Source organism: Panulirus ornatus, chromosome 4 (assembly GCF_036320965.1).
Source record: "Panulirus ornatus isolate Po-2019 chromosome 4, ASM3632096v1, whole genome shotgun sequence".
NCBI classification, from domain to species: Eukaryota; Metazoa; Arthropoda; class Malacostraca; order Decapoda; family Palinuridae; genus Panulirus; species Panulirus ornatus.
The window spans coordinates 90,632,098-90,655,798 of NC_092227.1; the positions used below are offsets into that span (position 1 = coordinate 90,632,098).

General features: G+C 41.9%; 1 protein-coding gene across 1 annotated transcript in view; it reads left to right on the forward strand.

The window, feature by feature from the left end:
• Positions 1-23,701, forward strand: part of LOC139764912 (uncharacterized) — a 567,165-nt gene that overhangs the window by 418,201 nt on the left and 125,263 nt on the right. Inside the window, exon 19 of the mRNA XM_071691991.1 lies at positions 7,332-7,392. Coding sequence (XP_071548092.1) covers positions 7,332-7,392 — 61 coding nt within the window. The remainder of the gene's footprint in view (positions 1-7,331; positions 7,393-23,701) is intronic.

Sequence of the window (23,701 nt, forward strand, 5' to 3'; positions counted from 1 at the left end):
GGGCGAAAGTTCTGGGAGCCTTGAAGAATGTGTGGAAGTCGAGAACATTATCTCGGAAAGCAAAAATGGGTATGTTTGAATGAATAGTGGTTCCAACAATGTTGTATGGTTGCGAGGCGTGGGCTATGGATAGAGTTGTGCACAGGAGGATGGATGTGCTGGAAATGAGATGTTTGAGGACAATATGTGGTGTGAGGTGGTTTGATCGAGTAAGTAACGTAAGGGTAAGAGAGATGTGTGGAAATAAAAAGAGCGTGGTTGAGAGAGCAGAAGAGGGTGTTTTGAAATGGTTTGGGCACATGGAGAGAATGAGTGAGGAAAGATTGACCAAGAGGATATATGTGTCGGAGGTGGAGGGAACGAGAAGTGGGAGACCAAATTGGAGGTGGAAAAATGGAGTGAAAAAGATTTTGTGTGATCGGGGCCTGAACATGCAGGAGGGTGAAAGGAGGGCAAGGAATAGAATGAATTGGATCGATGTGGTATACTGGCGTTGACGTGCTGTCAGTGGGTTGAATCAGGGCATGTGAAGCGTCTGGGGTAAAGCATGGAAAGCTGTGTAGGTATGTATATTTGCATGTGTGGACGTGCGTATATACATGTGTATGGGGGTGGGTTGGGCCATTTCTTTCGTCTGTTTCCTTGCGCTACCTTGCAAACGCGGGAGACAGAGACAAAGCATAAAAAAAAAAAAAATGTGTGTGTGTGGGCGTTTATGAATATATGCGTATGTGGGTGGATTGGGCCATTCCTTCTCTGTTTCCTTGTGCTACCTCTCTAATGGAAGAGATGGTGATTAAGTATGATAAATAGATAGATAAAATGAAAATATATATTTTACTATTATTATATTTCTATTATACTTTGTCGCTGTCTCCCGCGTTTGCGAGGTAGCGCAAGGAAACAGATGAAAGAAATGGCCCAACCCCGCCCCATACACATGTATATACATACGTCCACACACGCAAATATACATACCTACACAGCTTTCCATGGTTTACCCCAGACGCTTCACATGCCTTGATTCAATCCACTGACAGCACGTCATACATACATTTTTACTATGTAAGCAAAAAAGCACTACTAAATGCCTCGATGTTCTGTTCCTTGGTGATGTCATAGATAGGTTTCATGGCGACTGTGAAGGCCTCATAAATGCTACCTTGGAGTCGCCATTAGTCATCCTCTTGCACAACTCCATCTTCTTTTCCATGCTTAAGACATTCCTCTTATGCTTTGTGTGAGACATAGATAGCTTCAAGGAGCTGTCAGGCAAATCCTTATGAAGCTTGAAAGGGGCCATTGTCCACAACTAGAATTCAAGGGTGTACAAAATATGCGAATGTGCAAGACTAGCATACAACACTGATCCAGAAGGTAGATGGGGGATGATAAACGATCACCAGTGCCACAAAACACTGGATGGCTGATACATTAAGTGCTGTGGTGTGGTGTTTGTGTGATGTGAAATATTTTTCTATTTTTCTTATATATTTTATTTTATTTTGCTTTGTCGATGTCTCCCGCATTAGCGAGGTAACACGAGGAAACAGACGAAAGAATGCCCAACCCACCCACATATACATGTATATACATACACGTCCACACACGCAAATATAAATACCGATACATCTCAACGTATGCATATATTTATAAATACACACACACAGACATATACCTATATACATATGTACATAATTCCTCACGTGTCGTAGAAAGCGACTAGAGGGGACGGGAGCGGGGGGCCAGAAATCCTCCCCTCCTTGTATTAACTTTCTAAAATGGGAAACAGAAGAAGGAGTCACGCGGGGAGTGCTCATCCTCCTCGAAGGCTCAGAGTGGGGTGCCTAAATGTGTGTGGATGTAACCAAGATGTGAAAAAAGGAGAGATAGGTGGTATTTTTGAGGAAAGGAACCTGGATGTTTTGGCTCTGAGTGAAACGAAGCTCAAGGGTAAAGGGGAAGAGTGGTTTGGGAATGTCTGGGGAGTAAAGTCAGGGGTTAATGAGAGGACAAGAGCAAGGGAAGGAGTAGCACTACTCCTGAAACAGGAGTTGTGGGAGTATGTGATAGAATGTAAGAAAGTAAATTCTCGATTAATATGGGTAAAACTGAAAGTTGATGGAGAGAGGTGGGTGATTATTGGTGCATATGTACCTGGGCATGAGAAGAAAGATCATGAAAGGCAAGTGTTTTGGGAGCAGCTGAATGAGTGTGTTAGTGGTTTTGATGCACGAGACCGGGTTATAGTGATGGGTGATTTAAATGCAAAGGTGAGTAATGTGGCAGTTGAGGGAATAATTGGTATACATGGGGTGTTCAGTGTTGTAAATGGAAATGGTGAAGAGCTTGTAGATTTATGTGCTGAAAAAGGACTGATGATTGGGAATACCTGGTGTAAAAAGCGAGATATACATAAGTATACTTATGTAAGTAGGAGAGATGGCCAGAGAGCGTTATTGGATTACGTGTTAATTGACAGGCGTGCGAAAGAGAGACTTTTGGATGTTAATGTGCTGAGAGGTGCAACTGGAGGGATGTCTGATCATTATCTTGTGGAGGCTAAGGTGAAGATTTGTATGGGTTTTCAGAAAAGAAGAGTGAATGTTGGGGTGAAGAGGGTGGTGAGAGTAAGTGAGCTTGGGAAGGACACCTGTGTGAGGAAGTACCAGGAGAGACTGAGTACAGAATGGAAAAAGGTGAGAACAATGGAAGTAAGGGGAGTGGCGGAGGAATGGGATGTATTTAGGGAATCAGTGATGGATTGCGCAAAAGATGCTTGTGGCATGAGAAGAGTGGGAGGTGGGTTGGTTAGAAAGGGTAGTGAGTGGTGGGATGAAGAAGTAAGAGGATTAGTGAAAGAGAAGAGAGAGGCATTTGGACGATTTTTGCAGGGAAAAAATGCAATTGAGTGGGAGATGTATAAAAGAAAGAGACAGGAGGTCAAGAAAAAGGTGCAAGAGGTGAAAAAAAGGGCAAATGAGAGTTGGGGTGAGAGAGTATCATTAAATTTTAGGGAGAATAAAAAGATGTTCTGGAAGGAGGTAAATAAAGTGCGTAAGACAAGGGAGCAAATGGGAACTTCAGTGAAGGGCGCAAATGGGGAGGTGATAACAAGTAGTGGTGATGTGAGAAGGAGATGGAGTGAGTATTTTGAAGGTTTGTTGAATGTGTTTGATGATCGAGTGGCAGATATAGGGTGTTTTGGTCGAGGTGGTGTGCAAAGTGAGAGGGTTAGGGATAATGATTTGGTAAAAAGAGAAGAGGTAGTGAAAGCTTTGCGGAAGATGAAAGCCGGCAAGGCAGCAGGTTTGGATGGTATTGCAGTGGAATTTATTAAAAAAGGGGGTGACTGTATTGTTGACTGGTTGGTAAGGTTATTTAATGTATGTATGACTCATGGTGAGGTGCCTGAGGATTGGCGGAATGCGTGCATAGTGACATTGTACAAAGGCAAAGGGGATAAGGGTGAGTGCTCATATTACAGAGGTATAAGTTTGTTGAGTATTCCTGGTAAATTATATGGGAGGGTATTGATTGAGAGGGTGAAGGCATGTCCAGAGCATCAGATTGGGGAAGAGCAGTGTGGTTTCAGAAGTGGTAGAGGATGTGTGGATCAGGTGTTTGCTTTGAAGAATATATGTGAGAAATACTTAGAAAAGCAAATGGATTTGTATGTAGCATTTATGGATCTGGAGAAGGCATATGATAGAGTTGATAGAGATGCTCTGTGGAAGGTATTAAGAATATATGGTGTGGGAGGAAAGTTGTTAGAAGCAGTGAAAAGTTTTTATCGAGGATGTAAGGCATGTGTACGTGTAGGAAGAGAGGAAAGTGATTGGTTCTCAGTGAATGTAGGTTTGCGGCAGGGGTGTGTGATGTCTCCATGGTTGTTTAATTTGTTTATGGATGGGGTTGTTAGGGAGGTAAATGCAAGAGTTTTGGAAAGAGGGGCAGGTATGAAGTCAGTTGGGGATGAGAGAGCTTGGGAAGTGAGTCAGTTGTTGTTCGCTGATGATACAGCGCTGGTGGCTGATTCATGTGAGAAACTGCAGAAGCTGGTGACTGAGTTTGGTAAAGTGTGTGGAAGAAGAAAGTTAAGAGTAAATGTGAATAAGAGCAAGGTTATTAGGTACAGTAGGGTTGAGGGTCAAGTCAATTGGGAGGTGAGTTTGAATGGAGAAAAACTGGAGGAAGTGAAGTGTTTTAGATATCTGGGAGTGGATCTGGCAGCGGATGGAACCATGGAAGCGGAAGTGGATCATAGGGTGGGGGAGGGGGCGAAAATGTGTGGAAGTCGAGAACATTATCTCGGAAAGCAAAAATGGGTATGTTTGAAGGAATAGTGGTTCCAACAATGTTGTATGGTTGCGAGGCGTGGGCTATGGATAGAGTTGTGCGCAGGAGGATGGATGTGCTGGAAATGAGATGTTTGAGGACAATGTGTGGTGTGAGGTGGTTTGATCGAGTGAGTAACGTAAGGGTAAGAGAGATGTGTGGAAATAAAAAGATCGTGGTTGAGAGAGCAGAAGAGGGTGTTTTGAAGTGGTTTGGGCACATGGAGAGAATGAGTGAGGAAAGATTGACCAAGAGGATATATGTGTCGGAGGTGGAGGGAACGAGGAGAAGAGGGAGACCAAATTGGAGGTGGAAAGATGGAGTGAAAAAGATTTTGTGTGATCGGGGCCTGAACATGCAGGAGGGTGAAAGGAGGGCAAGGAATAGAGTGAATTGGAGCGATGTGGTATACCGGTGTTGACGTGCTGTCAGTGGATTGAATCAAGGCATGTGAAGCGTCTGGGGTAAAGCATGGAAAGCTGTGTAGGTATGTATATTTGCGTGTGTGGACGTATGTATATACATGTGTATGGGGGGGGTTGGGCCATTTCTTTCGTCTGTTTCCTTGCGCTACCTCGCAAACGCGGGAGACAGCGACAAAGTATAATAAAAAAAAAAAATACATAATTCATAATGTCTGCTTTTATTCATTCCCATGGCCACCTCGCCACACATGAAATAACAACCCCCTCCCCCCTCATGTGTGCGAAGTAGTGCTCGGAAAAGACAACAAAGGCCCCATTCGTTCACATTCAGTCTCTAGCTGTCATGTAATAATGCACTGAAACCACAGCTCCCTTTCCACATCCAGACCCCACAGAACTTTCCATGGTTTACCCCAGACGCTTCACATGCCCTGGGTCAATCCATTGACAGCACATTGACCCCGGTATACCACATTGTTCCAATTCACTCTATTCCTTGCACACCTTTCACCCTCCTGCATGTTCAGGCCCCGATCACTCAAAATCTTTTTCACTCCATCTTTCCACCTCCAATTTGGTCTCCCACTTCTCCTCGTTCCCTCCACCTCTGACACATATATCCTCTTTGTAAATCTTTCCGCACTCATTCTCTACATGTGACCAAACCATTTCAAAACACCCTCTTCTGCCCTCTCAACCACACTCTTTTTATTACCACACATCTCTCTTACCCTATTATTACTTATTTGATCAAACCACCTCACACCACATATTGTCCTCAAACATCTCATTTCCAGCACATCCACCCTCCTGCGCACAACTCTATCCATAGCCCACGCCTTGCAACCATACAACATTGTTGGAACCACTATTCCTTCAAACATACCCACTTTTCCTTTCCGAGATAATGTTCTTGACTTCCAAACATTCTTCAAGGCTCCCAGAATTTTCGCCCCCTCCCCCACCCTATGATTCACTTCCACTTCCATGGTTCCATCCACTGCCAAATCCACTCCCAGATATCTAAAACACTTCACTTCCTCCAGTTTTTCTCCATTCAAACTTTCCTCCCAATTGACTTGACCCTCAACCCTACTGTACCTAATAACCTTGCTCTTATTCACATTTACTCTCAACTTTCTTCTTTCACACACTTTACCAAACTCAGTCACCAGCTTCTGCAGTTTCTCACATGAATCAGCCACCAGCGAACAACAACTGACTCACTTCCCAAGCTCTCTCATCCACAACAGACTGCATACTTGCCCCTTTTTCCAAAACTCTTGCATTCACCTCCCTAACAACCCCATCCACAAACAAATTAAACAACCATAGAGACATCACACACCCCTGCCGCAAACCTACATTCACTGAGAACCAATCACTTTCCTCTCTTCCTACACTTACACATGCCTTACATCCTCAATAAAAACTTTTCACTGCTTCTGACAACTTGCCTCCCACACTATATATTCTTAATACCTTCCACAGAGCATCTTTATCAACTCTATCATATGCCTTCTTTGGATCCATAAATGCTACATACAAATCCATTTGCTTTTCTAAGTATTTCTCACATACATTCTTCAAAGCAAACACCTGATCCACACATCCTCTACCACTTCTGAAACCACACTGCTCTTCCCCAGTCTTATGCTCTGTACATGCCTTCACCCTCTCAATCAATACCCTCCAATATAATTTACCAGGAATACTCAACAAACTTATACCTCTGTAATTTAAGCACTCACCTTTGTCCCCTTTGCCTTTGTACAATGGCACTATGCAAGCATTCCACCAATCCTCAGGCACCTCACCATGAATCATACATACATTAAATAAGCTCACCAACCAGTCAACAATACAGTCACCCCCTTTTTTAATAAATTCCTTTGCATCACCATCCAAACCTGTTGCCATGCCGGCTTTCATCTTCCGCAAAGCTTTTACTACCTCTTCTCTGTTTACCAAATCATTTTCCCTAACCCTCTCACTTAGCACACCATCTTGACCAAAACACCCTATATCTGCCACACTATCATCAAACACATTCAACAAACTTTCAAAATACTCACTCCATCTCCTTCTCACATCACCACTACTTGTTATCACCTCCCCATTAGCCCCCTTCACTGAAGTTCCCATTTGTTCTCTTGTCTTACGCACTTTATTTACCTCCTTCCAAAGCATCTTTTTACTCTCCATAAAACCTAATGATACTCTCTCACCCCAACTCTCATTTGCCCTCTTTTTCACCTCTTGCACCTTTCTTTTGACCTCCTGCCTCTTTCTTTTATACATCTCCCAGTCATTTGCATTATTTCCCTGCAAAAGTCATCCAAATGCCTCTCTCTTCTTCACTAATAATGCTACTTCTTCATCCCACCGCTCACTACCCTTTCTAATCTGCCCACCTCCCATGCTTTTTTTCTATATCTTTTTTAATATTTCAATTTTTTCAGATACTCAAGGGTTACCAACCAAAATTGAAACACATGTTTGCTTGAATATTTCATTGCCTTGAATTATGTTTACCAGAGATTTTCTTGTATATTGTATATTTTTTAGAGATATCTTCTTAAAGAATAAAACCCTGTCCCAAAGACGTAATGAGACCAAACTTAGAAATGTAAAGCACATTTATGAAATTTGTGAAACGTGTGTGATGTAAAGTTGAATAATGGCACCTGAACAAAGCTGACTGGAATAACTTATGTAACTTGCTTTCTGACTTTCCTTGGGTAAATTACATTCTCATTTGGTGATACTTTTGTCTCCACCAAATACACAGCAGAGGTTATTCCTGTGGAAGGGAAGCATTTATCCCATCTTCCTCCAAGACAACCTCTTCATATAATCCATGGTTCAACCATCCCTGATCTGAGGCCATTCAGGTAAAGGATCAGGCATATCAGGGTAAAAACTCTCCTTCCTCCAGCTCCCATTCAGCTTTTATCACTGCCCATTATTGCTGGAAGCACGTTATCCATAGGATGAAGCATTCCTTTATTCAAAGGAAGAGATAATCTTTCCTCATCATTCACTGATAGGTTTTTCTTGTCTTTAGCTTAGGGAATCTCTAATAACTTTTGTCGCTCTACCTTTCCTTCACTTTTCCAATCTGATGGTATAATAGCTGTCTCCCATAGACAGGCAACTCTCTTTGGTTCCCATTTCTCCTATAACTCCACCTTGGATGACTCTAACATTCCTTCATCCCCTGATGCTCCTCTCTTTAATCCTGTGCCCCTTTTCATGATCTCTTTTTGGACGGGCAGAAAAGTAATTCTTTCTCTGGACACAGGCAAGGCTTATGGTCCTGATGGCATCCATCTCTTCTGAACTTGCACCTGTGCATGCTTGTCTGTTCTGTTTTGTTTAAAAATCAAAACTTTTCCTTCTCCTTGGAAGCATGAATTGATACATACCATCCCTAAGAAGGGTGACCATTTTATTCCCTTTAACTATCATCATATTGCTTTGACATCTACTAATTCCAGAGTCTTTGAATCCCTTCTCAATTCCCTTATCCATAAACACCTCAAAAATCATAGTCCTCTCTGATCACCACTATGTCTACCATAAGGTGAGGTCCACTAGTGATATTTTCTCCTATCTTACTAATGTCTGGTCATCATCCCTGAAAGATTTTTGGAAGTCATATGCAGTTGCCCTTGACATATCTAAGGGTTTTAACAGGGTGTGGCATCGGGGTCTCATCTCTAAGCTCCCCTCTTTTGGATTCTCTCATTTGCTTTGCTCCTTCATATTTAGCTTCCTCTCCAGCTGATCTATCTCTATTTTTCTTGATGGATCAGCCTTCCTTCCTTTTCTCCATCAGCAGTGGTGTCCTTTAAGGTTCTGTCCTATCCTCTTTTCTTTTTTTAGATTTCCTCTCCACTACAAATAATCCAATGCACTCATATGCTGATGTCTCAACACTGCATTCATCCACATCCTTCAATTCTGCTCCCCCTTCTTTCACTTGAGCTACATTTTGTCTTGACACAGCTTCCTCAGTAAACTTGGACAGGATATCTCGGTGGGGTACACAAAATCTTGTAAAGTTTAATGCCTCCAAGACTCAATTTCTACCCATTTGTCTATAGAAAATTTACAACTATCATCTCTTCTTTGACAGTTCTGTAATTCCACCTCTTAACTCAGTGACAATACTTAATAATACTCTAACATCCACTCTCTCTTGGAAACCCCACATTACAGGAATAGCTAAGTCTGCCTCTAAGAAACTAGATGTCCTGTTTCAATGTTGAAACTTCTTTTCTTCTGAATAGTTGCTTTGTTTATACAAAGGATTGATTTGTCCTTGTATGGAGTGCTGCTTTCACATTTGGGGTGGTTTTAGCTTTGCATCCTTACTTGACAGAGCTGAAAGCAGTTTGACTTATAAACTGTCTGCTCTGTTAATTCACTTTCCCTCTTCTGTACATATTACTTTAATTTTTGTTCCTAAGAGATGGCTGCATGTGTGCCGATACCACTAGCTAGACCATGTAATACTTGGTAAGCTGCTGCTTCACATGATTATATTGTGGCAATTGGCAGCTCAAGGGTTGGTGGTTTTGATATCTGCCTCTTTCCCCACATGTTGAAGCTTCGAAATGCTCTACCTTCTCATGTCTTTTCCAATAACTATGACCTGGCACATTTCAAAAGACAGGTTTTTCACTTCCTCCAAAATTTAGAGATACTTTCCCTTGTCTTTTTTTCCATTTCATAATTCTCTCTATATTTCGGTCAAGGCCTGGACTTGATGTGGACTTATGTCCCTGACGAACATTCAACATGAAAAAAAGAAATGTTTTGGTAAATTATTGATAATAATGTGAAATGATACAAGTATATTGGCAATGTTTTCTGCTTGATGGAAGGATACAGGCCACTGTTTTCATGATGAAAATAATTTGTATGTTATCCAAAGAGTTTCAGTGATCTGATAACATACGGTGTTGACTTTTGATAACATGTTGCATTTATGTCTCATTGTATGGTGATACAGGCCACCTAACTCAAATAATTACCTATTTATACTGTTTGGGGAGGGAGTTCTATTATCATACATTCTTCTAAACTTCTGTATGCCGTCCACATTCAGAGTCTATTTATTTATTTATTTATTTATTTATTTATTTATTTATTTATTTATTTATTTTGCTTTGTTGCTGTCTCCCCATGTTAGCGAGGTAGCGCAAGGAAACAGATGAAAGAATGGCCCAACCCACCCACATACACATGTATATACATACACGTCCACACATGCAAATATACATACCTATACATCTCAATGTACACATATATTTACACACACAGGCATATATGCATATATACACATGTACATAATTCATACTGTCTGCCTTTATTTATTCCCATTGCCATGCCACCACACATGGAATAACAACCCCCTCCCCCCTCATGTGCGCAAGGTAGCGCTAGGAAAAGACAACAAAGGCCCCATTCGTTCACACTCAGTCTCTACCTATCATGTAATAATGCACCGAAACCACAGCTCCCTTTCCACATCCAGGCCCCACACAACTTTCCATGGTTTACCCCAGACGCTTCACATGCCCTGGTTCAATCCATTGACAGCACGTCGACCCCTGTATACCACATCGTTCCAATTCACTCTATTCCTTGCACGCCTTTCACCCTCCTGCATGCTCAGGCCCCGATCACTCAAAATCTTTTTCACTCCATCTTTCCACCTCCAATTTGGTCTCCCACTTCTCTCGTTCCCTTCATCTCTGACACATATATCCTCTTGGTCAATCTTTCCTCACTCATTCTCTCCATGTGACCAAACCATTTCAAAACACCCTCTTCTGCTTTCTCAACCACACTCTTTTTATTTCCACACATCTCTCTTACTCTTACATTACTTATTGATCAAACCACCTCACACCACATATTGTCCTCAGACGTCTCATTTCCAGCACATCCACCCTCCTGCACACAACTCTATCCATAGCTCACGCCTCGCAACCATACAACATTGTTGGAACCACTATTCATTCAAACATACCCATTTTTGCTTTCCAAGATAATGTTCTTGACTTCCAAACATTCTTCAAGGCTCCCAGAATTTTCGCCCCCTCCCGCACCCTATGATTCACTTCCACTTCCATGGTTCCATCCGCTGCCAGATCCACTCCCAGATATCTAAAACACTTTACTTCCTCTAGTTTTTCCCCATTCAAACTTACCTCCCAATTGACTTGACCCTCAACCCTACTGTACCTAATAACCTTGCTCTTATTCACATTTACTCTTAACTTTCTTCTTTCACACACTTTAACAAACTCAGTCACCAGCTTCTGCAGTTTCTCACATGAATCAGCCACCAGCACTGTATCATCAACAAACAACAACTAACTCACTTCCCAAGCTCTCTCATCCACAACAGACTGCATACTTGCCCCTCTTTCCAAAACTCTTGCATTCACCTCCCTAACAACCCCATCCATAAACAAATTAAACAACCACAGAGACATCATACACCCCTGCCGCAAACCTACATTCACTGAGAACCAATCACTTTCCTCTCTTCCTACACGTACACATGCCTTACATCCTCAATAAAAACTTTTCACTGCTTCTAACAACTTGCCTCCCACACCATATATTCTTAATACCTTCCACAGAGCATCTCTATCAACTCTATCATATGCTGTCTCCAGATCCATAAATGCTACATACAAATCCATTTGCTTTTCTAAGTATTTCTCACATACATTTTTCAAAGCAAACACCTGATCCACACATCCTCTACCACTTCTGAAACCACACTGCTCTTCCCCAATCTGATGCTCTGTACATGCCTTCACCCTCTCAATCAATACCCTCCCATATAATTTACCAGGAATACTCAACAAACTTATACCTCTGTAATTTGAGCACTCACTCTTATCCCCTTTGCCTTTGTACACTGGCACTATGCAAGCATTCCGCCAATCCTCAGGCACCTCACCATGAATCATACATACATTAAATAACCTTACCAACCAGTCAACAATACAGTCACCCCCATTTTAATAAATTCCACTGCAATACCATCCAAACCTGCTACCTTGTCGGCTTTCATCTTCCGTAAAGCTTTTACTACCTCTTCTCTGTTTACCAAATCATTTTCCCTAACCCTTCACTTTGCACACCACCTCGACCAACACACCCTGTATCTGCAACTCTGTCATCAAACACATTCAACAAACCTTCAAAATACTAACTCCATCTCCTCGCATCACCACTACTTGTTATCACCTCCCCATTAGCCCCCTTCACTGAAGTTCCCATTTGCTCCCTTATCTTACGCACTTTGTTTATCTCCTTCCAAAACATCTTTTTATTCTCCCGAAAATTTAATGATACTCTCCCACCCCAAGTCTCACTTGCCCTCTTTTTCACCTCTTGCACCTTTCTCTTGACCTCCTGCCTCTTTCTTTTATACATCTCCCACTCATTTGCATTTTTTCCCTGCAAAAATCGTCCAAATGCCTCTCTCTTCTCTTTCACTAACAATCTTACTTCTTCACCCCATTACTCACTACCCTTTCTAATCAACCCACCTCCCACCTTTCTCATGCCACAAGCATCTTTAGTGCAAGACATCACTGCTTCCCTAAATACATCCCATTCCTCCCCCACTCCCCTTACCTCTTTTGTTCTCACCTTTTTCCATTCTGTACTCAGTCTCTCCTGGTACTTCCTCAAACGAGTCTCCTTCCCAAGCTCACTTACTCTCACCACTCTCTTCACCCCAACATTCTCTCTTCTTTTCTGAAAACCTCTACAAATCTTCACCTTAGCCTCCACAAGATAATGATGAGACATCCCTCCAGTTGCACATTAACACCCAAAAGTCTCTCTTTCGCGCACCTATCAATTAACACGTAATCCAATAATGCTCTCTGGCCATCTCTCCTACTTACATACGTATACTTATGTATATCTCTCTTTTTAAACCAGGTATTCCCAATCACCAGTCCTTTTTCAGCACATAAATCTACAAGCTCTTCACCACTTTCATTTACAACACTGAACACCCCATGTATACCAGTTATTCCCTCAACTGCCACATTACTCACCTTTGCATTCAAATCACCTATCATTGTAACCTGGTCTTGTGCATCAAAACCACTAACACACTCATTCAGCTGCTCCCAAAATACTTGCCTCTCATGATCTTTCTTCTCATGCCTAGGTGCATATGCACCAATAATCACCCATCTCTCTCCATCAACTTTCAGTTTTACCCATATCAATCCACAATTTACTTTTTTACACTCTATCACATACTCCCACAACTTCTGTCTCAGGAGTAGTGCTACTCCTTCCCTTGCTCTTGTCCTCTCACTAACCCCTAACTTTACTCCCAAGACATTCCCAGACCACTCTTCCCCTTTACCCTTGAGCTTTGTTTCACTCAGAGCCAAAACATCCAGGTTCCTTTCCTCAAACGTACTACCTATTTCTCCTTTTTTCTCATCTTGGTTACATCCACGCACATTTAGACACCCCAATCTGAGCCTTCGAGGAGGATGAGCACTCCCCGCGTGACTCCTTCTTCTGTTTCCCCTTTTAGAAAGTTAAAATACAAGGAGGGGAGGATTTCTGGCCCCCCGCTCCCGTCCCCTTTAGTCGCCTTCTACGACACGTGAGGAATGCGTGGTAAGTATTCTTTCTCCCCTATCCTTTCTTAATTCATGTATTTCAATTCATTCATCACACTCATGCTATAAAGCTGATTATTTACATCTTCTCTGTCAAGTGTGTTTCTTAATGTAATTCCTTTTTGTACTGTATGAGGAGGGAGTTTTTCACTCTTGCAGCCTCATCTCCTGAACATTCTTTACTATCACACAGTTTCTTAGTTATCTGTATGCTGTCTGTATTAGCCGTGTCCCCAGTCAATCTGTCCCATCCCTCCACCACTTTTATACTATAAAAGTATTTCTTGACATTCTTATTAGCAGGTTTCAGACTTAATTTCATATAATGTCCTCTGGTTGCCCTCTCAGTACATCTCTCAAAGAATTGTCCATTTCCCCCATCATTGCTCTCTTAAAAACTTAAAGGTTGTGATCAGATCACCTCTCAGTCTGTCTTCCTCAGTTCAATTTAAAACCTCCAGCCTTTTCCTGCAGCGTAGCTCTCTTAATTCTGGAACCATCTTTGCTGCCCAGTTCTGGACCTTCTCTATTAAGCTCTTTATGCTTCTTTAGATGCGGTGACTAAAGCTAAGAAGCATATCCTAGTTTTGGCTTCATATAGGATATAACTAGATAGTTATATGAACCAATACTGTAGATGTCACACAGCTTATGCACCGAAACACCACGGTCCATTTTTTTCAACAGTTCTACTTTATCTTGGGAACATTGGTGAATGGGGCTAATGGTGAGGTGATAACAAGTAGTGGTGATGTGAGAAGGAGATGGAGTGAGTATTTTGAAGGTTTGTTGAATGTGTTTGATGATAGAATGGCAGATATAGGGTGTTTTGGTCGAGGTGGTGTGCAAAGTGAGAGGGTTAGGGAGAATGATTTGGTAAACAGAGAAAAGGTAGTAAAAGCTTTGCGGAAGATGAAAGCCAGTTAGGCAGTGGGTTGGCATTGTATTGCAGTGGAATTTATTAAAATGGGGGTGACTGTATTGTTGACCGGTTGGTAAGGTTATTTAATGTATGTATGACTCATGGTGAGGTGCCTAAGGACTGGCGGAATGCTCACATAGTGCTGGTGCACAAAGGCAAAGGGGATAAGAGTGAGTGGTCAAATTACAGAGGTATAAGTTTGTTGAGTATTCCTGGGAAATTATATGGGAGGGTATTGATTGAGAGGGTGAAGGCATATACAGAGCATCAGATTGGGGAAGAGCAGTGTGATTTCAGAAGTGGTAGAGGATGTGTGGATCAGGTGTTTGCTTTGAAGAATGTATGTGAGAAATACTTAGAAAAGCAAATGGATTTGTATGTAGCATTTATGGATCTGGAGAAGGCATATGAGTTGATAGAGATGCTCTGTGGAAGGTATTGGGAATATATGGTGTGGGAAGTAATTTGTTAGAAGCAGTGAAAAGTTTTTATCGAGGATATAAGGCATGTGTATGTGTAGAAAGAGAGGAAAGTGATTGGTTCTCAGTGAATGATAGTTTGCGGCAGGGGTGCGTAATGTCTCTATGGTTGGTTAATTTGTTTATGGATGGGGTTGTTAGGGAGGTTAATGCAAGAGTTTTGGTAAAAGGGGCAAGTATGTAGTCTGTTGTGGATGAGAGAGCTTGTGAAGTGTTTTAGATATCTGGGAATGGATTCAGCAGCGGATGGAACCATGGAAGTGGAAGTGAATCAATGGGTGGGGGAGGAGGCGAAAGTTCTGGGAGCGTTGAAGAATGTGTGGAAGTCAAGAACGTTATCCTGGAAAGCAAAAATGGGTATGTTTGAAGGAATGGTGGTTCCAGCAATGTTGTATGGTTGCGAGGCATGGGCTATAGACAGAGTTGTGTGGAGGAGGGTGAATGTGCTGGAAATGAGATGTTTGAGGACTATCCGGTATGAGATGGTTTGATCGAGTGAGAAATGAAAGGGGTAAGAGAGATGTGTGGTAATAAAAAGAGTGTGGTTGAGAGAGCAGAAGAGGGTGTTTTGAAATGTTTTGGTCACATGGAGAGAATGAGTGCAGACAGATTGACAAAGAGGATATATGTGTCTGAGGTGAAGGGAACGAGGAGAAGTGGGAAACCAAATTGGAGGTGGAAAGATGGAGTGAAAAAGATTTTGAGTGATATGGGCCTGAATATGCAGGAGGGTGAAAGGCGCGCAAGGAATAGAGTGAATTGGAACGATGTGGTATACCGGGGTCGACGTGCTGTCAATGGAGTAAACCAGGGCATGTGAAGCATCTGAGGTAAACCATGGAAAGTTCTGTGGGGCCTGGATGTGGAAAGGGAGCTGTGGTTTCGGTGCATTATACATGACAGCTAGAGAATGGATGTGAACGAATGTGGCCTTTGTTGTCTTTTCCTAGTGCTACCTCGCACACATGCGGGGGTGAGGGGGTTGTCATTTCATGTGTGGCGAGATGGTGATGGGAATGAATAAAGGCAGACAGTATGAATTATGTACATGTGTATATATGTATATGTCTGTGTGTATATATATGTATACTTTGAGATGTATAGGTATGAATATTTGCGTGTGTGGACGTGTATGTATATACATGTGTATGTGGGTGGGTTGGGCCATTCTTTCGTCTGTTTCCTTGCGCTACCTCACTAACGCAGGAGATAGCGACAAAGCAAAATAGGTAAATGAAAATACTTTATCTTGGATCGATATGGACTGGTGTTTACGTTTGACACCATGACTGACATTCTAATATGTCTTAGAAGCCATAGTTAGTGTTAAATGTGAGGAAATTAAGCTAAGACTCTTACAGAATTGTGGTATCACCACCAAGTGCAGTGTAAAGAATGTAAATAAGCATGCCCTACATGCAGCACCATCTGTGGCCACCCAGTAAACTAGTCTGATGGCCGTGGAAATTCCAAGTTACGTCATGTAATTTTGTCTGGACTAAGGAGGTGCTGAACCATCAGTTGCCGGAAATTTGTTGGTGTACTTGTACTTGAAAGCTCTTCTGATATCCCTTAGCCTGGTTAGTCACTCCAAACTAACAGCTTGCACCTAATGATTTTATGGAATACTTTGGATTTTCACCCGCCTTGTCCATAATATTCTTTTCAAAGTTTCTTTGTTCCTCTTTTTTTTTTCTTCCTGCTGTTGTTTCATGCTCTCTTATACCTTGTGTATGGTGCTTGGTTAGCGTGCTGTCTATGATTTTGCCATTGCTCATTTCAAAGCTCCTTTGCTGTATGGCATCTTTCATTAAACCATTCCATCCTCTTTATTTGAGACTTGAGGTATCTGTGCCTCTACTCCTTTGTAAATTTCACAAAAGCTTTTAAGAAAATGCCCTGTTTCTTTGCTAGTGAATTCCTTTTCCCAATCTTTGTTACCATAGAAATTATTGAGGTTTGTGAAGTTTGCATGATTGTCATTTTTATTTTCTGTTGCCATGGTTGTTTAATTTATTCATGGATTGGGTTGTTAGGGAGGTGAATGCAAGAGTTTTGGAAAGAGGGGCAATTATGCAGTCTGTTGTGGATGAGAGAGCTTGGGAATTGAGTCAGTTATTCACTGATGATACAGTGCTGGTGGCTGATTTGGGTGAGAAACTGCAGAAGCTGGTGAATGAGTTTGGTAAAGTGTGTGAAAGGAGAAAGCTGAGAGTAAATGTGAATAAGAGCAAGGTTATTAGGTACAGTAGGGTTGAGGGATAAGTCAATTGAGAGGTAAGTTTGAATGAAGAAAAACTGGAGGAAGTGAAGTGTTTTAGATATCTAGGAGTGGATTTGGCAGCGGGAACCATGGAAGCAGAAGTGAATCATAGGTTGGGGGAAGGGGGGAAAGTTCTGGGAACGTTGAAGAATGTGTTGAAGTCGAGAACGTTATCTTGAAAGCAAAAATGGGTATGTTTGAAGGAATAGTGGTTCCAACAGTGGTATATGGTTGTGAGGCATGGGCTATAGATAGGGTTGTGTGGAGGAGGGTGGATGTGCTGGAAATGAGATCTTTGAGGACAATATGTGGTGTGAGGTGGTTTGATCGAGTAAGTAATGAAAGGGTGAGAGAGATGTGTGGTAATAAAAAGAGTGTGGTTGAGAGAGCAGAAGAGGGTGTTTTGAAATGGTTTGGTCACATGGAGAGAATGAGTGAGGAAAGATTGACCAAGAGGATATATGTGTCAGAGGTGGAGGGAAGGAGGAGAAGTGGGAGACCAAATTGGAGGTGGAAAGATGGAGTGAAAAAGGTTTTGAGTGATCGGGGCCTGAATATGCAGGAGGGTGAAAGGCGTGCAAGGAATAGATTGAATTGGAACGATGTGGTATATTGGGGTCAATGTGCTGTCAATGGATTGAACCAAGGCATGTGAAGCATCTAGGGTAAACCATGTAAAGTTTTGTGGGGCCTGAATATTGAAAGGGAGTTGTGGTTTCGTTGCATTATACATGACAGCTAGAGACTGAATGTGAACGAATGGGGCCTTTGTTATCTTTTCCTAGCACTACCTCACACACATGCAGGGGGAGGGGGTTGTTATTTCATGTGTGGTGTGGCGACGGAAATGAATTAGGGCAGACAGTATGAATTATGTACATGTGTATATATGTATATGTCTGTGTGTATATATATGTATACATTGAGATGAATAGGTATGTATATGTGCGTGTGTGGACATGTATGTATATACATGTGTATGTGGGTGAGGTGGGCCATTTTTTCATCTGTTTCCTTGCGCTACCTCACTAACGTGGGAGACGGTGAGAAAGTATAATAATAAAATGAATTATGTAATTATGTACATGCATATATATGTATATGTCTGTGTGTGTATATATATGTATACGTTGAGATGTATAGGTATGTATATGTGTGTGTGTGGATGTGCATATATATTTATATACATGTGTATGTGGGTGGGTTGGGCCATTCTTTCGTCTGTTTCCTTGCGCTACTTTGCTAAAGCGGAAGACAGCGACAAAGTATGATAAATATAAATAAATATAAAGCAAGGCAGCTGGTTTGGATGGTATTGTAGTGGAATTTATTAAAAAAGGGGGTGACTGTATTGTTCACTGGTTGGTAAGGTTATTTAATGTATGTATGACTCATGGTGAGGTGCCTGAGGATTGGCAGAATGCTTGCATAGTGCCATTATACAAAGGCAAAGGGGATAAAAGTGAGTGCTCAAATTACGGAGGTATAAGTTTGTTGAGTATTCCTGGTAAATTATATGGGAGGGTATTGATTGAGAGGGTGAAGGCGTGTACAGAGCATCAGATTGGGGAAGAGCAGTGTGGTTTCAGAAGTGGTAGAGAATGTGTGGATCAGGTGTTTGCTTTGAAGAATGCATGTGAGAAATACTAAGAAAAGCAAATGGATTTGTATGTAGCATTTATGGATCTGGAGAAGACATATTATAAAGTTGATAGAGATGCTCTGTGGGGGGTATTAAGAATATATGGTGTGGAAGGTAAGTTGTTAGAAACAGTGAAAAGTTTTTATCAAGGATGTAAGGCATGTGTACTTGTTGGAAGAGAGGAAAGTGATAGGTTGTCAGCGAATGTTGGTCTGAGGCAGGGGTGCATGATGTTTCCATGGTTGATTAATTTGCTTATGGATGGGGTTGTTAGGAAGGTGAATGCAAGAGTTTTGGAAAGAGGGGCAAGTATGCAGTCTGTTGTGGATGAGAGAGCTTGGGAAGTGAGTCAGTTGTTGTTTGCTGATGATACAGCGCTGGTGGCTGATTCATCTGAGAAACTGCAGACGCTGGTGACTGAGTTTGGTAAAGTGTGTGAAAGAAGAAAGGTGAGAGTAAATGTGAATAAGAGGAAGGTTATTAGGTACAATAGGGTTGAGGGACAAGTCAATTGTGAGATAAGTTTAAATGGAGAAAAACTGAAGGAAGTGAAGTGTTTCAGATATCTGGGAGTGGACCTGGCAGCGGATGGAACCATGGAAGCAGAAGTGGATCATAGGGTGGGGGAGGGGGCGAAAATCCTGGGAGCCTTGAAGAATGTGTGGAAGTCGAGAACATTATCTCGGAAAGCAAAAATGGGTATGTTTGAAGGAATAGTGGTTCCAACAATGTTGTATGGTTGCGAGGCGTGGGCTATGGATAGAGTTGTTCGCAGGAGGATGGATGTGCTGGAAATGAGATGTTTGAGGACAATGTGTGGTGTGAGGTGGTTTCATCGAGTAAGTAACGTAAGGGTAAGAGAGATGTGTGGAAATAAAAAGAGCGTGGTTGAGAGAGCAGAAGAGGGTGTTTTGAAATGGTTTAGGCACATGGAGAGAATGAGTGAGGAAAGATTGACCAAGAGGATATATGTGTCGGAGGTGGAGGGAACGAGGAGAAGTGGGAGACCAAATTGGAGGTGGAAAGATGGAGTGAAAAAGATTTTGTGTGATCGGGGCCTGAACATGCAGGAGGGTGAAAGGAGGGCAAGGAATAGAGTGAATTGGATCGATGTGGTATACCGGGGTTGACGTGCTGTCAGTGGGTTGAATCAGGGCATGTGAAGCGTCTGGGGTAAACCATGGAAAGCTGTGTAGTATGTATATTTGCGTGTGTGGATGTATGTATATACATGTGTATGGGGGGGAGGGGTTGGGCCATTTCTTTCGTCTGTTTCCTTGCGCTACCTTGCAAACGCGGGAGACAGCGACAAAGCAAGAAAAAAAAAGATATATATATATATATATATATATATATATATATATATATATATATATATATATATTATTTTTTTTTTTCTATTATACTTTGTCGCAAGAAAAAAAAAGATATATATATATATATATATATATATATATATATATATATATATATATATATATATATATATATATTTATATTTATTTATTATACTTTGTTGCTGTCTCCCACGTTAGTGAGGTAGCACAAGGAAACAGACGAAAGAATGGCCCAACGCACCCACACGCACATGTATATACATACACGTCCACACACGCACATATACATACCTATACATTTCATCATATACGTACATATATATACACATGTACATAATTCATACTTGCTGCCTTTATTCATTCCTGTTACCACCCCACTACACATGGAATGACAACCCCCTCCCCTACATGCACACAAGGTAGTGCTAGGAAAAGACAATAAAGGCCACATTCATTCACACTCAGTCTCTAGCTATCATGTATAATGCACTGAAACCACAGCTCCATTTCCACATCCAGGCCCCACAAAACTTTCCATGGTTTACCTCATACGCATCATATACCCTGGTTCAATCCATTGACAGCACATCGACCCCGGTATACCACATCGTTCCAATTCACTCTATTCCTTGCACGCCTTTCACCCTTCTGCATGTTCAGGCCCCGATTACTCAAAGTCTTTTTCACTCCATCTTTCCACCTCCAATTTGGTCTCCCACTTCTCCTTGTTCCCTCCACCTCTGACACATATATCCTCTTTGTCAATCTTTCCTCACTCATTCTCTCCATGTATATATATATATATATATATATATATATATATATATATATATATATATTATTTTTTTTTTTTCTATTATACTTTGTCGCTGTCTCCCGCGTTTGCGAGGTAGCGCAATGAAACAGACGAAAGAAATGGCCCAACCCCCCCCATACACATGTATATACATACGTCCACACACGCAAATATACATACCTACACAGCTTTCCATGGTTTACCCCAGACGCTTCACATGCCCTGCTTCAATCCACTGACAGCACGTCAACCCCGGTATACCACATCGCTCCAATTCACTCTATTTCTTGCCCTCCTTTCACCCTCCTGCATTTTCAGGCCCCGATCACACAAAATCTTTTTCACTCCATCTTTCCACCTCCAATTTGGTCTCCCTCTTCTCCTTGTTCCCTCCACCTCCGACACATATATCCTCTTGGTCAATCTTTCCTCACTCATCCTCTCCATGTGCCCAAACCACTTCAAAACACCCTCTTCTGCTCTCTCAACCACGCTCTTTTTATTTCCACACATCTCTCTTACCCTTACGTTACTCACTCGATCAAACCACCTCACACCACACATTGTCCTGAAACATCTCATTTCCAGCACATCCATCCTCCTGCGCACAACTCTATCCATAGCCCACGCCTCGCAACCATACAACATTGTTGGAACCACTATTCCTTCAAACATACCCATTTTTGCTTTCCGAGATAATGTTCTCGACTTCCACACATTCTTCAAGGCCCCCAGGATTTTCGCCCCCTCCCCCACCCTATGGCAGGTTGGGCCATTCTTTCGTCTTTTTCCTTGAGCTACTACGCTAATGCGAAGTATGACAAATATAAATGAATATAAAGCAAGGCAGCGGGTTTGGATGGTATTGCAGTGGAATTTGTTAAAAAAACGGGGTGAATGTATTGTTGACTGGTTGGTAAGGTTATTTAATGTATGTATGACTCATGGTGAGGTGCTTCAGGATTTCTGAAATGCTTCCATAGTACCATTGTACAAAAACAAAGGGATAAAAGTGAGTGCTCAAATTACATAGGTATGAGTTTGTTGAATATTCCTGGGAAATTATATGGGAGGGTATTGGTTCAGAGGGTGAAGGTGTGTACAGAGCATCAGATTGGGGAAGAGCAGTGTGGTTTCAGAAGTGGTAGAGGATGTGTGGATCAGGTGTTTGCTTTGAAAAATGTATGTGAGAAATACTGAGAAAAGCAAATGGATTTGTATGTACCATTTATGGATCTGGAAAAGACATATGATAGGGTTGATAGAGATGCTTTGTGGAAGGTATGAAGAATATATGGTGTGAGAGGCAAGTTGTTAGAAGCAATTAAAAGTTTTTATCGAGGATGTAAGGCACGTGTACGTGTAGGAAGAGAGGAAAGTGATTGGTTCTCAGTAAATGTTGGTTTGCGGCAGGGGTGTGTGATGTCTCCATGGTTGTTTAATTTGTTTATGGATGGGGTTGTTAGGGAGGTGAATGCAAGAGTTTTAGAAAGAGGGGCAAGTATGCAGTCTGTTGTGAATGAGAGAGCTTGGGAAGTGAGTCAGTTGTTGTTTGCTGATGATACAGCGTTGTTGGCTGATTCATGTGAGAAACTGCAGACGCTGGTGACTGAGTTTGGTAAAGTGTGTGAAAAGAGAAAGGTGAGAGTAAATATGAATAAGAGCAAGGTTATTAGGTACAGTAGGGTTGAGGGTCAAGTCAATTGGGAGGTAAGTTTGAATGGAGAAAAACTGGAGGAATTAAAGTGTTTTAGATATCTGGGAGTGGATTTGGCAGTGGGTGGAACCATGGAAGTGGAAGTGAATCATAGGATGGGGGAGGGGGCAAAAGTTCTGGGACTGTTGAAGAATGTGTGGAATTTGAGAACATTATCTACGAAAGCAAAATTGGGTATGTTTGAAAGAATAGTGGTTCCAACAATGTTATATGGTTGCGAGGCATGGGCTATACATAGAGTTGTGTGGAGGAGGGTGGATGTGCTGGAAATGAGATGTTTGAGGACAATATGTGATGTGAGGTGGTTTGATCGAGTAAGTGATAATGGGGTAAGAGAGATGTGTGGTAATAAATAGAGTGTGGTTGAGAGAGCATAAGAGGGTGTTTTGAAATGGTTTCGCCACATGGAGAGAATGAGTGAGGAAAGTTTGACCAGGAGGATAAATGTGTCAGAGGTGGAGGGAACGAGGAGAAGTGGGAGTCCAAATTGGTGGTGGAAAGATGTAATGAAAAAGATTTTGAGTGATGGGGGCCTGAACATGCAGGAGGGTGAAAGGCGTGCAAGGAATAGAGTGAATTGGAACGATGTGGTATACTGGGATCGACATGCTGTCAATGAATTGAGCCAGGGCATGTGAAGCATATGGTGTAAACCATGTAAAGTTTTGTGGGGCCTGGATGTGGAAAGGGAGCTGTGGCTTCGGTGCATTATACATGACAGCTAGAGACTGAGTGTGAATGAATGTAGCCTTTGTTGTCTTTTCCTAGCACTACCTCGTGCACGTGCGGGGGAGGGGGTAGTTATTTCATGTGTGGGGGGGTGCCGACGGGAATGAATAAGGGCAGACTATGAATTGTGTACATGTGTATATATGTATATGTCTGTGTGTGTATATATAAGTTGAGATGAATAGGTATGTATATGCGTGTGTGTGGATGTGCATGTATATACATGTGTATGTGGGTGAGGTGGCCCATTCTTTTATCTGTTTCCTTGCGCTACCTCGCTAATGCGGGAGATGGTGACAAAGTATAATAATGAAGTGAATTATGTACATGCGTATTTATGTATATGTCTGTGTGTGTACATATATG